Source organism: Pholcus phalangioides, unplaced genomic scaffold, assembly GCF_987345545.1.
Source record: "Pholcus phalangioides strain wild (caught in Gottingen) unplaced genomic scaffold, Ppha-v1.0 ptg000015l_1, whole genome shotgun sequence".
In the NCBI taxonomy this organism is placed as follows: domain Eukaryota; kingdom Metazoa; phylum Arthropoda; class Arachnida; order Araneae; family Pholcidae; genus Pholcus; species Pholcus phalangioides.
The window spans coordinates 104,957,306-104,972,889 of record NW_028301608.1 but is presented as its reverse complement, the minus strand read 5'-3'; the positions used below and the strand labels follow the sequence as shown (position 1 = coordinate 104,972,889).

Genomic DNA, 15,584 nt, shown 5'->3' with positions numbered 1-15,584 from the left:
TGCTCCTGTAGCTTTGACTCGAGTGTAGCTTTTAATATGCTCAAGTTTGATTATTTTTAGTTTGATATTTCAAAGTAATTTCTTTATATGAAGTCCTTCAAGCTGTCTGTATATTGTAAAACATTAATATATGATAATTTCATTCAGTATATAGTTTTTCAAATATATCTAAAGAAGTATACTTTCCCTATCAAATCGGTTTCAATAAATTATGAAAGTTATTGCAGTTGATTCCACTGAAAACTTTTCTTAGAAAAACGTCATGAAAAAGGTTGAAAGCGGGAAAATTTTTTAATGGGAAATCTTTTTCAATCAGTACAATCTCTGATGAGTAAGAGTTAGGATCACAAAAATAAGTTGCACTAAGCAAGAAAAGCTGGAATGTTATAAGTGAGATCTACTGTATTATGATGTAATAACAGTAAACAGAATAGTGCAGATCGATGATACAAGCTCATTGCAATAGAGGGCATGGTTGTGCTAGAGTTTCATAGTAGACAGTATCATTATCATCACATTCATTCTGACTGCTTTAACCTTGCATCAGTACTGCTATTATTCTTACACCTTATAAATAATTGTGTTGAGGTGCTGAAATTCCCTGCTGCACTAACACAAAGTTAAATGGTTTTACATGAATGAAATGCAGATGATGCCGAGTTAAAAGAAGATTAATAAAAAAAATGGCATCTAGCAATTATATGCATTAGCATGCAAAGTCCTGAGAAAATCAGGTGTCAAACTGTGAGATTTTGAATTGTAAGGAATCACTGCATTTCAGTGTAAATATACATGACTCTAGTATTCTATTTACATTTATATTTACATATAAATTTATACAACCTAGTCATATTTATTTGGCCTTAGGACATGAAGGATATCATTATACCATTAGTGTTCAATGCAGTATGTACAGGACTTCAAGATCCTGTAGATGATGTTAGTGCTGTTGCTGCATCTGCACTTGTTCCAGTTACTGGAATAATTATAGATATTTTGCCTGACAAGGTATGACACATTTTCAATGTATTCTTTTATTGCATTTTTCACAAGTGACAATTACAGAAGGTTTCCCTGTAAATATAATTTTCATGCCACAAAGCATATCCTTGATTTTGTAGAACTTAAAACACTTTTACAGAGATGTAAAAAAAATGAATTCTATTGTATTATAAGTGACTGCAAAAAAAAATTTCAATCTCATAAACCACCCCCATAACCCTCAAATGCCCTCATATGATTGGAATGATTTGAAAAATTTTATCACAATGTTTTAACATACAGTATTGAAATGTTTTTATACCTGAAAGGTTGATCCTGTTATATCATCTTTATGGGACACACTTCTTGAACTGGATGACCTCACTGCATCTACCAGTAGCATTCTTGAGCTTCTTGCTTCCCTGTTATCTTATAGAAAGATGAACTTTTCCACGTGAGTATTTTTCTGAATTTTAAATTGTTTTTAACAAGAGTTATTTGTCAATTGGTAGTCAAATTATTTTTTGGATAAATTTTTCCTTACAATTTTTTCTTTTATTTCTTCTTTGATTAGCTATATACTTATGTAAGTCTCTTTTTAAATAAAGTAATTTATATATTGCGATTGTGAGTTGCCTTCAGATTTTGAGAAATTTTCTTGTACATAGAAGTAATAAATTGTTTTTACTTGTTTCAGTCATCTTATTTGTTGCTCTTTCAGCTTGCCCATGGATGAACTTGTGTCTAGATTGTGGCCCTTTTTGGATCATAGCTCTTCTGGTGTTCGAAGATCAGTTCTTCAGGCACTTTGCATTCTTACATCTAGTAAAGAGGTATCAATTGGCATGTGGATTATTATTCTGTGATTGAATGTGTAACAAGATTTAGATTATTATTATTCTATGTTATAGAATAAATATATTATTGTTCTGGATAACTAAATAGGTTATATAGTCTGTGGAGTTATTTTCCAGCGCATACTGGCTAATGCAGTAATAAAAAAAATTCATCTCACAATTAAACAGTTTAATGTTCAAGAGTACTATCATTCATTGTTGTGAATAAAAAAAATAACATTCACTGTCCTAATCAAATGAAATCTTGATGTTTTTTTTATTTTTAAGGTATTATATTATATAACAACTTTTGAGAGAGATGATACTGTATTAGTTTGTTTTAGAAAATATTCAATTATTTGATGGTCGCAGGGAAAGTCTGGGACATCTTTCAGTTAAAAGTTGTAGAAACCCTGGATTTAATGCCACCACCCACTTTTCAGAATTCTGGCGCTATAACAAGTTTAACATTATAATGAGTCTTGGTTGAACTAATTTTAAGTCCCATATATGGAAGATTTGCTCACTGAAAATAGATCACTGACCACCTTGCAGGGTCAAAGCTAAATTGGAGGCATCATATCTGGGGTTCAACTGTATGTATGTATGTATTTATAAATTTAAATGGAACTATTTACTTATCAATACATCCAAACTATTTTGTTTTGAAGTGTTTCAGTTTTTCATTTATCTTTCACTTAGGCTTGTGAAACGTGGGTGCCAAATATTCTTCAAGTAGCTCTGCGTTTGTTATATCAGAGGTGCTTAGTTGAACCACTGCCAGATATACATGACCTCTTGTTCAAGGTTTGTGATTCTTAATGCTATTATGAAAACATAAAAAGACATTAATAACATCCTAAATTCATGTTACTGGCATTAACCTCATTGAATTCTGGTTTTTTATTTAGAAAAACTTCTTTTGAAGAACTAAACAATATGAAGGTTTTTTTTAATAACTAGCTGAAGCAAAGATAAATTTAGGAAAGAGAAAATTCGAAAACCTTCTATGAATAGCAGATAATGTTTCTATATATATATATATGTATATATTAAAAAACCTTCATATGAATAGCGGAGAGTGACATCATCCTACGAGAACTGAACAGTGTTATAAAAATGTATTAATTGTTTGAAACTTGTGCTATCCCTGATAATATAATTTTATTGTTTATTTATCTAAGCTACTCATTACCTGTGTTCAATTTGCTAAGCTGAATAGAGTTGCTTATTCAAAATATGTATGATTGGGCATCAGGATTAGGTTTTTTTGTTAACCTGATAGATATGTTAAATAACAACACATACTTTTATGTAAATTAAATGGTTTTATATTGGAATTATAATTACTGAGAAAAAATATATACAGTGGATTTTCGGTTAATGAGCTTAATCCGTTCCACCAATGTGCTCTTTATCTGAATAGCTTGTTATTAGAATCAAACTTCATAAGAAATAATGGAAACTTGCATAATTCGTTCCACAATTATTCATTCACATGAGAATGACTAATAAAAATGGCAATCAATAATAAAACACAAAAATAATGAAATATAATACAATAAAATATATATAATATAAATAATGCCAATAAATAAACATACAATATGATAATGTTTACAAACAATTACTATTAACTTACTCTAAATGAAAAGAGAGACAAGGACAATTTAAAGACTCACTGTTGTTTGCAAACTTATTCTTTTTGTGTGACTTTCGAAAAGACTTATCCCATGACACTATTGCTTTTGCTTCCTTTTTAGGATTTCTGGGAAATGGGAAATTGCAGTGTTGGTTGGATAAATTCATTGCTCGCACACTGATACAGCTTTATTTGGGTGGTTCTTTTCTATAGAGTTTTGCACAGATTTCCACATTCTACACATCTCTCTAACCTCATTTTATGAGAGGGACTTCTCTCTTCCTCAGATGAAATACCGTCCATAACCTCTTGCTGGTGCGTGTAAAAGAGATCCATCACTTCCTCTATCATCAACTCCTAGACATTTTCCACTACTAGTTCTTGAATGCCATTCTCATGCACCTCTAGTCCATGGTCTTCCCTAAGCACACAATCTCTTCGACAAGTAGTGGATCCTATTCATGAGCTAGTCCCCCTCAAAGTCATGTTCAGTAATCAGCCTACAGTTTTCTCCAAGCAGAACTTAAAGAAAACTTCATGCTCATGTATGCATGGGTACATCTAGTTTCATATGGTAAATATATACACTTGCACATGTATTAATTTTCCGAGTGAGGTAAGCTTACCGGAGACTTTAGGGGAGAATATTATCCGAAATTCCATAATGTCTGTGTGCAAAAAAAAAACAAAAAAAAAAAACAACCATCGGCTCAGTTGTGATAACATGAAAATGAATAAACAAAGAGCAAAAATTTTGCTTGTAATGCAAATCATCGCTCGTTAACCGAGTCAAAATTTGTTAAAAAATTTTGCTTGTTATGCGAATTGCTCTTTAACTGAAGTTCCGCTGTATTTTGATATTTTTAATTTTCTAATCTGCCCAAAGTTTTATTCCATGTAAAAATTTCTCACGCAGCATCTGTTAATACACTAAACTCATTTATTCTCACCGAAAAATTTCTTAGCTCAGGTTGTATAAATTCACAGTTTTTTCAGCCAAAGCAGAGCTCACAGGACTTGATACCCAAAGCATTTGTTTTGTACATTTAAATACAGCTTCAATTGGAAAACCCACTGCATTATAAATGCTAGTAAATATACCATATCATAGTGCAAAAGTAAGAATAACTAAGTTTGACTAAGGATAAGTTACAGGAGTTTCTTAAGCATTGTATACAAGCTAGCATTGCCAAATTAAATGACATTTTAGTCCTACGAAGATTGCTATTTTGCGATACTATTTTGCTATGCTGCAAAGATCAAGTATTTTGATCGCTAGATATATTTCAATGTTATGCACAATAAGAGTATCGTTTTAAGTATCAGTGATTATCTAGATAATTTAATAACAGAAATCAACATTAAATATATGATGTAATAAACTTTTGTAAACACTTATTTGCTGTAAAAAGAGTACAGTAGGTGGTTTATATCAATGCACATATATAAGCAGTTGAAGAAATTTTGGAAGGTTAAGAATCATTTTGAATCAGAGAATGTCAAATCATTCCATAGTTTTCCCTTCAGTTTTTATGCTATGCTTTATTTAACTTGTATATTTTATAAGGAAAAAACATATATTGTGTCCAAAATAATTCTGTAGAGAGTAGAAAATTATTTTACAATCATAATTAAATATTTATTCTTTGTATAACATAGTCACTTTAAACAATACATGCAATTAACGTGTGTATTTCCAATGTGAATTTTTTATTGAAGAGCAATATTTGAGGTTGTTTTGACAGTTTTTGGCAAAGGCTTTTGATGGAGAGTTTTTGACCTGACACTTTAAAACCGCGGGTTTGAACCATCAAAAACTGCTGTATGCCAAAAACCTGCCAACCCTGATTCAAAGTCATGGCTATATCTAGTAATTTTTTTTTTCCATTACCTTCCAAACATTTTTCATTTATTTTTTGAGACAAATTCTTAGTTAAGGCATTTTACTATACTCCTTAAGCATTGTTTTCCTAAGGTGTTGGTATCTCCCAAAAAAAGGTCCTTGGAATGTGATGAATGTTTTTGAATCAGCAGAGGTATATGAGTGGCTATGGGTATAGAAGATAATGTCAATATTTTTTCACGGGACCGCCTCTGGCTCTGATGACAGCAGATATTGTTATAGGCATAGACTGATGAAACCGTTGAGGAGGAATATTAGCTCATGCTAATGAAATGGTAGCTCTTAATTCCCTCAGATTAGAAGGTAGTGTTTCAGAGCTTTTAACTGACCTTTCAACCTTGTCCCACAAATTTTCAATTGGGTTAAGAATCGGGAGTAATTGAAAGTGAGGAGGCCATTAAATCAATTGAAACTATGAATCATGCTCCTCAAACATATCTGAAATAGTTCCAGCCCCATGGGAGGGTGCATTGTCCTTCTGGAAATAGCCATCATCATCAGGAAATATTATGGCCAGCACATGATCAGCAACAATGTGGAGGTAGGCATTGGCGTATGTTTCAAATGGAAATAAGGGACCATGAGTATACCAGGAAAATGCTCTCCATCCCGTGATTATACTGCCACCCGCTTGAACAGCTATGTGTCATGAAGGATCCATGTCTTTGTGCCGCTTTTCACCACACCCTGATCTTGCCATCAATGTCATGGAGAAGAAATTTTGACTCATCAGACCAGACAACCTTTTTTCATTCATCAAGTGTCCGATTTTGGCCTTCTCTGGCCCACAGAAATCTTTTTTTTTTTCGGTTTTGCAGTGAAATCAAAGGGCCTCTTATTGGTCGTCGGCTATTGAAACCAATTTGTTTTAAGATCTGTCTTGTAGAGCATACAGATATGTAGCTCTCTTCTATTGCTGCACTCAATGCGTGTCAGTTGCCCGGTACCTCTTTCATTTACAAGTGATTTCCACCCACTATTCCACTTTCCGCTCGAAGTTTTGTGGCTTAGCTGCCATTCTTTGAAGACTCAATATACTGTTGTATGAGAAAAGCCAAGAAGGATAGCAGCTTCGGTGATACTGGAACTTCTCCTTCTATCACCTATAATGATACCGTGTTCAGTCACTCAAATCTCTTGTTTTCCCCATGTACAGGCAAATTGCAATGTTGACTTGTGCTTATGACCAGAAGAAAGCTATTTATCACCAAATCTGGTTTATTATGTCAGCGCATGTGCTGCATGGACAAGTCTAAGTTTGAGCGAGGGGATGTTTCTAATTTTTTGGCCACTGAGTATACATCTCATCACTGTATGAAAGATTAGGCACCGTCACAGCTACGATCATATTAAAATGTTGTGTGGGCTTGTGTCATCAGTCTTATTTCATTGTTCCCAGCGACCTGAAAAGTTAGGGAAATTCGTAAATATTTTATGAAAGTGAGGAAGAATTTCTGTGTAGGAAAAGAACTGAAACTTAAAACATTGGGAAGGCTGAGATTTTGCACTGTATTTCTTTCTTTATACCTTTGTTTAGGGAAACATTGGGAAGGCTGAGATTTTGCACTGTATTTCTTTCTTTATACCTTTGTTTAGGGAAAGTCTGAGAAGTTTTTTAGTTTTTGTCGGAATCCAGCAAATTTGCTGGGAACCCTGCATTTATCAAAACTTGGGATAATTATATGGGATGTTTTCCCACAGCATGCTAGTTCTTTGTACATATCCTCTGGAAAAGTGTCTCTCCTACAAAAAAAAGTTATACTTAATAGAAATAATAAATATTGTTAGTTTTTTTCATAATTGAATACCACACGTATTAAAGTACATAAGTAAAGTGTATACCACAGTATTAAAGTGGCCAAACAACTAACAGCTTAATTGCAGTACAATCCTGTTATAATGAACTCCAAGAAACTGAAGAAACCACTTTGCTATAGCAAAATTTCATTATAAAGGAATTTCTGATTTTTAAAATTTTAATATTTTGTTTAAAAATTTCATTGTAGTGGAATTTGATTCTAAGGAAAAAATTACTTATTTATGTTCTGGATAACAAAAATAATGAAATAAATTCTTAAAATAACTCAAAGAGAGCAACTGAAATAATTGGGCATTGAAATTTTTTTGGATAGGTTTTACTTACTTAACATATTTGAGGCAAATAATCTGTAATATTTTTCGTACGAGTGTGTGTGGAAACGAAAAAAATCAACAAATTCCCCTAAAGTATACTTGTGCTCAAACGCTTGCAATACTTCAAATATTTCACATTCAAAAAAGCACATGCAAATTCCAAAGTGTTATCTCATATGAGTGGGCTGGTAACTAGCACATTTCAGGAATGAATGTTCTGAAACCATGTATATTTGTGTAAAATGTCTTGAATGAATGTCCTATGAAGACAGCTACATCCACATCTTGAAAATTTGAAAGTCTAGTCTTTTGGAGTTTTTTCTTTCCATGCGGTCATATAACTGCAGTTTGAATTTGAAATTTCAACCTAGTCTGATTTTTGAGAAATGTTGAAAGAGTAGAGGGAGATATGCCATATGTCAATGCCACATTGTTTTTATTTACTCCAGCATCAACTTCAGAAATGTTTTTCTTTAGAAACTGTTTTTTTCCGATGCCGCTCATTTTAAAACAGAAGTATTAAATATTCATAATGTGTAGCATTGGCTTATTTGATTTCTTTTTCACTCATTATATTGGTTAGAATTTCTTGCTGCTCCCCCACAAGCCATGGTAGAACAACCATTCTTCCCCAATGTTTCAGCAAGTTACTTCTCTGAAACCAATTTTGTGGAATAATTTTTGGAATGTTCTGTACTTTTTTTTTTTTTTTTTGATTTTCCGAAACTTGGTTTAGAATTTGTTATAACAGATTTTTTATTTAGCAATATCAGAATTCGTAATGCATTGTTCCTATGCAAACTTATTTAATGATTAGAAAAGTTTTATTACAATGAGATTCTTGCTATAATGGTATTCATTTAAAATTTAAAAAAGGATTTGATTATATTTAGTTGCAGCACAGGATATTGCACTCTTATTATTCAAAATCACATATTAAATGAACTCTCTTATTTCTTTATTATTGAACATGTTTTATTCTATTATTACATAAACTTTTTTTATTTTATCAGGCATGGAAAAGCATTCTGGATAGCTCCCCTGCAACTGTGATAATGACAGCTTGCTTTCCATTTGTTAGCCATTGGTTATCAATGCTTATGCAGCCATATAATGTTCCCATAGATCCTACATCAAATATGGCTTGGCTGGACATTCATAACAGAAATAAGGTATGAAGAACAGATCATTTTTCTTTATCATTATATGATCATATATATATATATATATATATATATATATATATTTTCACATGCACTCCATAATTTTTTTAAATACTTTAATTATACTGATTTGTCAGAAAATATCATAATTCTTATTTTTAATAAGGTTGTTAGTAAATCATCTAGGAAGTCAGGTTCTTTGAATAGTATGCAGAAAGACATACCTGAATATTTTTTCATTGGAGGAAATGAGGGGCCATCTGGAAGCTGTAAAGATCGGGAGAAAAGTGCTGCACGGGCAAAAGTCATTGCTTCAAAGTTAGTCGTGAATCTTGTTTATTATATTTTTTATAAAAATTCATGATGAATTTTATAAACTTAGAGGATTTGATTGAAATATGCTAACTGTGTTGACATTTTGCTGTAGATCAAGGGTCTTCAACCTTTCATGCAGCATGGCCAGCATTGAGATTTTCAATGATGACAGCATGCCACTAAGCTATGCTAATTTTGTAATATACAAATTAAGTAATTGCCAAAAAATAAACTAAAAATATAAGAAGTATAAGTAATATACAAATCGCTAGTAAGCTATAATAATTAGTTAATTTTTGAAATGTTTGGCTCGGCTACAGATGGCTGACAAGACTGTGTTGGAGATCCTTGCTGTTGATCTTAAAATTTTCAATAAATAATAATATGTTGAATCGATAGGTATTTGAGGAGCTTATTTTCAAAAGGGAACATTTCCACTTTTGCTATTTACAGTTTAAGTAAAAAATATATTTTCCAGAGGAATATGTTTGATTTACAAAAGTAGAAAATAGCCCAACAGGTAGCATGTGGGAATGGTAGAAGAACATTTAAATACTATGTTTCTTGATTAACATTCAAGGGAGTTATCCACATCTGAATTTCAGAAATGTTTCATTTTGACAGAAAATTTAAAATGTTAATTTTTGATTAAAATTTAAAGCTGGTCAAGTCTGAAAAATTGGAAATTTCTACGTCACCTGTTGATTCCAGAAGGTTTTATCTAGCCTAGGAAAGTACCCTTATTGCTCTCTCATCATTAATATAAGAATTATGATCATTCTATAATGGAATCTTTCATAACTGACACTGTCATTAGTTAACATCTCCACTATTGTTCACTTATTTGAATTTACATAAACTGGACTTTTTATATAAATATTTTACTATCCATTGATGGATGCTCCTCGTTGGTGGACAAAATTTTGGGTCCCATGAGTGTTGTTTCGAGGTTTTATTGAACTGTGATTAATAAAAATGAAAACATCAGAGAGCCAAGGTTCTACCAAAAAAACCACAAATTAAATGAATGAGATGGATATTTTCCCTTTTGGTAGAAAAATCAACTAATTTTACATTCTAAGTTTTACCAAAAATATTTCCATTAGAGTAACCATTGTTGTATAATCCGATAGAGCTCATCCCAAACATTGAAAAACGGTTGGAAAATGAATTAAAAAAAATTGAAATATGTCCCCTTTTGAAAATAAACTCCACATTAATTATTTAATTTTTTTTGGTTCACTGCGTCTTTTGTTTATAAAAATCCTGCCTCATAGCTCTGAATCAGAACATTGCTGCTAAATTGTTAAGTAATCATAATCTGTTTCAAAAATTTGCAGGTTTCTTGGTTTGTTGCTCTCCATGGTGGCAAAATATGTCCCAGATATTATTCCTACTCCTGAACAAGAACTACCTATTGATGCATTTGCCAAATTGATGATTTTTCATCTAAACTACAAGTCAGCTCTTCAACGACTTGGTGTATCTTTGGTAATGAGTGAATGGGCAAAAAATGATGAGGTAAGAGCATGATTTTAATTTTCCCTTTGTGGAAATGATATTTATTGCTTGGTTTTCTTATCATTGGTGTTTTTTAAATAATTAGATTATTACTAACAGGTAATTGAAGGTTTGTAGGTAAACCTGAGGTGATTACTCTGTGAGACAGAAATCTGTGTTGTATGGAATCAAAAGTTAGTCCTGTTTATGATTAGTGCTTTTATGTTTTTTTTATAAAATTGAAACACGTCTTCAATGGAAAATTATCATTCCATTTCTTATAGGTTTGGCTGTCTCTAAAAAATTTCATGTTTTAGACATTGTTACAGTTATAGCTTAACTTCAAGCTTTTGCAGACAAGGATTGTGCACTGCTAAGATTAATCATGTGCATGATTGTCTGAAGAACTATTTTCTTGAACAAATATTAATTTTTCTTGTTTTTTGTCTCTTATAGACTCACAGCATACCTCTATCTGTCAAAGTTCATTGTCTTGACTGTTTGAATGAGAATGTGTATTATGACGAAATAGCCATAGCTTTCACAAGAATGCAGCAGGACTGCAAGGATTTCATTTCCCTTCTAAAGCACTATAATTTTCCATTAGATGAATCTTATAAAACCGGGTATGTGGGTTTCTCATTTATATTTTGTTTCAATATTTTCAACTCTTGAACTGTTTTCATTGTGGATGAATGAGCTTTGTTGAATTGTTTATTGTTCTTTTGTGATAAAGGAAATGTTTTTCTTGCATATACAGAAAGGTATATCTCTGGCTATTTTTGCAGTTTAATGGTTAAATTATGTTTGTATCATGTTTTATGGGTGTTTTATTCAGAGAATATAATGTGTGCAGTTATTATTAGTTGATGAGGATGCTAGCCATCCTATCATTTGAAACAGTCTCTGCACAGAGAGTAGACATACCTACAATGTGATACTTGCAAAGCATGATCTCATCAAAATATGGAATTCAGATAGCAGCACCAGCAAGTACACCAAACAAGCACAACTCTGACAACAAAAATACATTAGGAACCACACATACAACTCAGAACACGTTTTAAGTAGTAATGGTAATAATTATATTCTCAGCCTGCTACAGCCTTCATTATGGTGACAATAGATCCTTAGAGATATAGTGAATATATGATGTTTGTTAATTCTTAAGAAAAGGTCTAGATACAATCTAAAAAAATAACTTGATTTTTTTTATAGGTCTGTGTTTACATTTGAACAAATCACCAATCTTACTACCGAAGCATTTAATTCTGCTGTTTCAACCATTAAATTGAAGCCAAAAAATCTGGAAGTGAGTGTAATGTAAACTAAAACGTTTATAATGATTTGCTATTTACTCAATTTTGCTAGAACTTAGATACTTCCAGTGGAACTCCGGTTAAAGAGCTTAATTTGTTCTGCCAATGTGCTCGTTATCTGAATCAAACTTCCTCATAGGAAATAATGGAAACTTTGATAATTTGTTCCCCAATTATTCATTCACATAAAAGTTGCTGATAAAAATAGTATTGAATCAATAATATAACACGATAAAATATATATAATAAAATAAAAAATGCTGTAAACATACAATATCACAATATTTACAAATTAACAACTCTAAACAATAAGAGAGGACTGTCATTTAGGATGATTTAACAGACTCTGTTCTTCGTAAGATAATTCTTTTTGTGTGACTTTGAAAAAGAACCAATCAAGTGACACTTGATTTTGCCCTCTTTTTAGGATTTTAAGGAAATGGGAAATTGTATTGTTGGATAGATTCATCACTCTCACACTGCTACAGCTCAGCTTTATTTAGGTGGTTCTTTTCTGAAAAATTTTGAAGATTCCCACAATCCATCCATCTTTCTAATCTCGTTTGAAGTGAAATACTTCTCCTCATTTCTCTCTTCCTCAAATGAGATACTGTCCATAAACTCTTGCTGTTGTGTGCAAAAGAGATCCATCAGGTTATCTAGGATCAACTCCTCATGTTCTACCGCTACTTATACAAATACAAATACAACGCCACAACAGGCAAATTGCCCAACGAGGTGGCTGACTTAAGAACATCATGGATTCCCGAGCCATTTTTTGGAGGCCCTACCTACTACTACACCACACCCCCCCCCCCCGGAACCCCCCAATGAATCGGTACATGCGGGAATGTGCGTGTACGTGTAGTGAAACCTGACGTGAAGTTTTTTTGTGTTGTTTCTCTGTAATGCTTGTTATGTGTAGTGCTGCCATCTGCCACTAGTTTTTCTAACTATGAGTGAAGTGTTATGATTGAATGATTTATCGTTGTAGGACTGTTGCTCTCTGTGGCGAGACTTTTTAACGGGGAGATCGGCTCGCATTTGCGCCTTGAAGTTGGGAACCACAGAAAAATAACTTCAGCCGACCACTTCTTGAATATCATTTTCATGCACCTCCAGTCCTATGATCTTCCCCATGAACACAATCTCTTCGACAAATGTTGGCTCCTGTTCATGAACTAACCCCCTCTAAATTAAATAACTCCAAGTACACATACGTGCGGCTGCAATGCTGTATCTAGTTTTGTGTCGTAAACGGTCATGCTTGCAATTGTGTTAATTTTTTGAGTGAATTACACTAACTGGAGACTGTGGAAGGAAAATATTACTTTTAAATTCCACAGAACATGTGAGGACAAAATCAAGAAACCATCAGCTCAGTTGTGATGGCCTGAAAATGAATAACACAAACAGCGAAATTTTTGCTCCTAATGGGAATCATCGCTTGTTAACCAAGTCAAAATTTGTTCAAAATTTCTGCTCGTTAACCGATGTTCCACTGTATCTATATGATGTGCAAACAATACAATGTGTGTGTAACAATTAATTACTGTATTTCAGCATCTACAAGGAATCTTCCTTTTCCCAAAATTAGGTCCCTGAAGTCGAGGGGGGGGGGTTTCCTATACACGGTTAGATAGTATCGTAGATATTAACAAATTGTTCAATTCCTTGCACTTTATGAAAAGAGTGACTGGTGATGATAATGAACTAGTTGTTGTAGCTGATCATGATGCATCGAATGAGAAATATAAGGAATTTGATAAGGGGTCTCTGTGATGAATAAAAAAAAACACTTTTTTTTAATATTTTAAAAATACCTTTGTTGTAAACTTTCTTCCAAATTATAAAAGCCCAAAACTTGGGGTTCCTTATACATGCTAAAATACGGTAATTATAATTAATGCCTTTCTTCTGCCATCATTTTCACCTGTGTTGACATTGAACTGAAAGACTTACTTTTGAAATTTTTATATGCTGCTTTATGTTCTTTTGAAGAACCTTGACGAGAAGAGAAAATTACTTATTAAAAGTGTCAACCAGACGAGTCATGATCAAATGGCATTGACCACTGTGTGAGTATTTTTTTTTCTCACTATCTTAGTCATTATAAAACCTATTGTGTCTTAATAAAACAAAACAGGTGATCATTATGATCCAGCTGAGATAATTATATTCGGAAAATGCAGAAGCATCTTGATACTTCAAAGTTCTGGATAATGAAGGTATCCCCAAAAATGCCAGAATTTATCGAAATTCCTTTTCAAAACCTATTTTGCTCTAAGAATGAGTTTTGTTTCATTTTGTGACATTTTCCCCCATGAATGGGAGTAACTCCAATTTAGAGGAGGTCTTGATCCCCTGGCCAAAATTTTTCGCAGGCTTCTTTATATTAAAATTATATTGTAAAAAAACCAACAAAAAAAGCATTCATATCGGGTTGGAGCCCCCATCAGCCCCCTTTATGCAGAGTCCATGGGACTTGATAGTTCGCAACGTTTACCTTGCACTCCCCAGTTTTTTTATCAATTTTACCCCAGTGATCATTGAATGGATGACAATAATGAATGGAACAAGACTTTAGTTAAACTATAAATATTTATTCTATTAACTATTAGTATAGTTAACTATAAATATTTATTCTATTAACTATTAGTATAGTTAACTATAAATATTTATTCTATTAACTATTAGTATAGTTTAAATATTTATAGTTTTCTATTAACTTTAACAAACAATTATCACAATTAGCCCTTTCTCTCAGACATTACAATGAGACAATAAAATAGAATGCTCTCACCGCTATGTCCATTTATTCACGTATTAGTTCACATTGTCCACAGGACAGTCCAAGATGTCTCAGTCAATCAATGGCCTTCTATATATCATGGCAGGAGATACCCCGACACCAGGTTCAGACAATCATGTGTTGAGGCTACAGATCCGCCACTGCGTAGGAAACTGGAGGCGGACATCCAGGGGTAGCCGGTCTGGCCACTAATCAATCTGTAGGCAACGGGATCACAACAAGGTTTGACTATCTCATGAAGTAAAGTGATGAGACTTGTGAAGTGCCAAAGGCACACCTTCCCAAATTTAACACATTGTTTTAACTGAGAGATGATCTGGCTCACACCTCAACAGGGCGTGACGTCTGAGTGATGAAGACAGGAAGTTAGTCGGAAGAAGTAGTCGGAGGAAGTAGGTGTTCGTGCAGATCTGTCTGGTTTTTATACAGGAGTGTTCCCACAATGCTTCATGAAAGAACTAGGTCGAAGGTGCGGTATTGAGCTTGCGTCCAGTTTACATAACCTCACGAGAGAAAAGGAAATACTGTAAAAAATATAACATAGAATCTGACAACCAATAAGACGGTGGCCAATCGGTGATCACGCCGATCGATCCAGGAGACCAAAAAGGTAAAACAAACTAAAATCTATTAAAATGACTAGGATAAGGACGATTTCCGCTGGGGCCTAAATGGTAATGTTACAAGTTGTGTAACTAAGCTGTTGAATTGTCCGCCTCATGTTGTTATAGCGTAACTGCATTGCAACTGGACCTATAAAAACACTTTCATAAATTCAATCAAATTATGGGATAACATAATGAAAGTGGGACATCTGATTCCGTGGTATGTCAAGGTTCATAACAAAAATGTGAGGGAATTGAGGATTGATCGAATCGCATGCCACCAACAATGTGTTTAGTCTAGTCTGTGATATATATATATATTGTTACGAATACTTTTTCACCAGACCAAGATTGCAAAACAAGAAGGGGTTCGAT

At 33.1% G+C, this 15,584-nt stretch overlaps 1 protein-coding gene across 1 annotated transcript in view; it reads left to right on the top strand.

The window, feature by feature from the left end:
• Positions 1 to 15,584, top strand: part of Hel89B (histone acetyltransferase 1) — a 54,517-nt gene that overhangs the window by 15,341 nt on the left and 23,592 nt on the right. The window contains exons 12-21 of the mRNA XM_089245021.1: positions 868 to 1,008; positions 1,311 to 1,435; positions 1,703 to 1,814; positions 2,520 to 2,624; positions 8,509 to 8,667; positions 8,825 to 8,976; positions 10,314 to 10,494; positions 10,930 to 11,099; positions 11,692 to 11,785; positions 13,794 to 13,870. Of these exons, the coding sequence (XP_089101147.1) occupies positions 868 to 1,008; positions 1,311 to 1,435; positions 1,703 to 1,814; positions 2,520 to 2,624; positions 8,509 to 8,667; positions 8,825 to 8,976; positions 10,314 to 10,494; positions 10,930 to 11,099; positions 11,692 to 11,785; positions 13,794 to 13,870 (1,316 nt within the window). The remainder of the gene's footprint in view (positions 1 to 867; positions 1,009 to 1,310; positions 1,436 to 1,702; positions 1,815 to 2,519; positions 2,625 to 8,508; positions 8,668 to 8,824; positions 8,977 to 10,313; positions 10,495 to 10,929; positions 11,100 to 11,691; positions 11,786 to 13,793; positions 13,871 to 15,584) is intronic.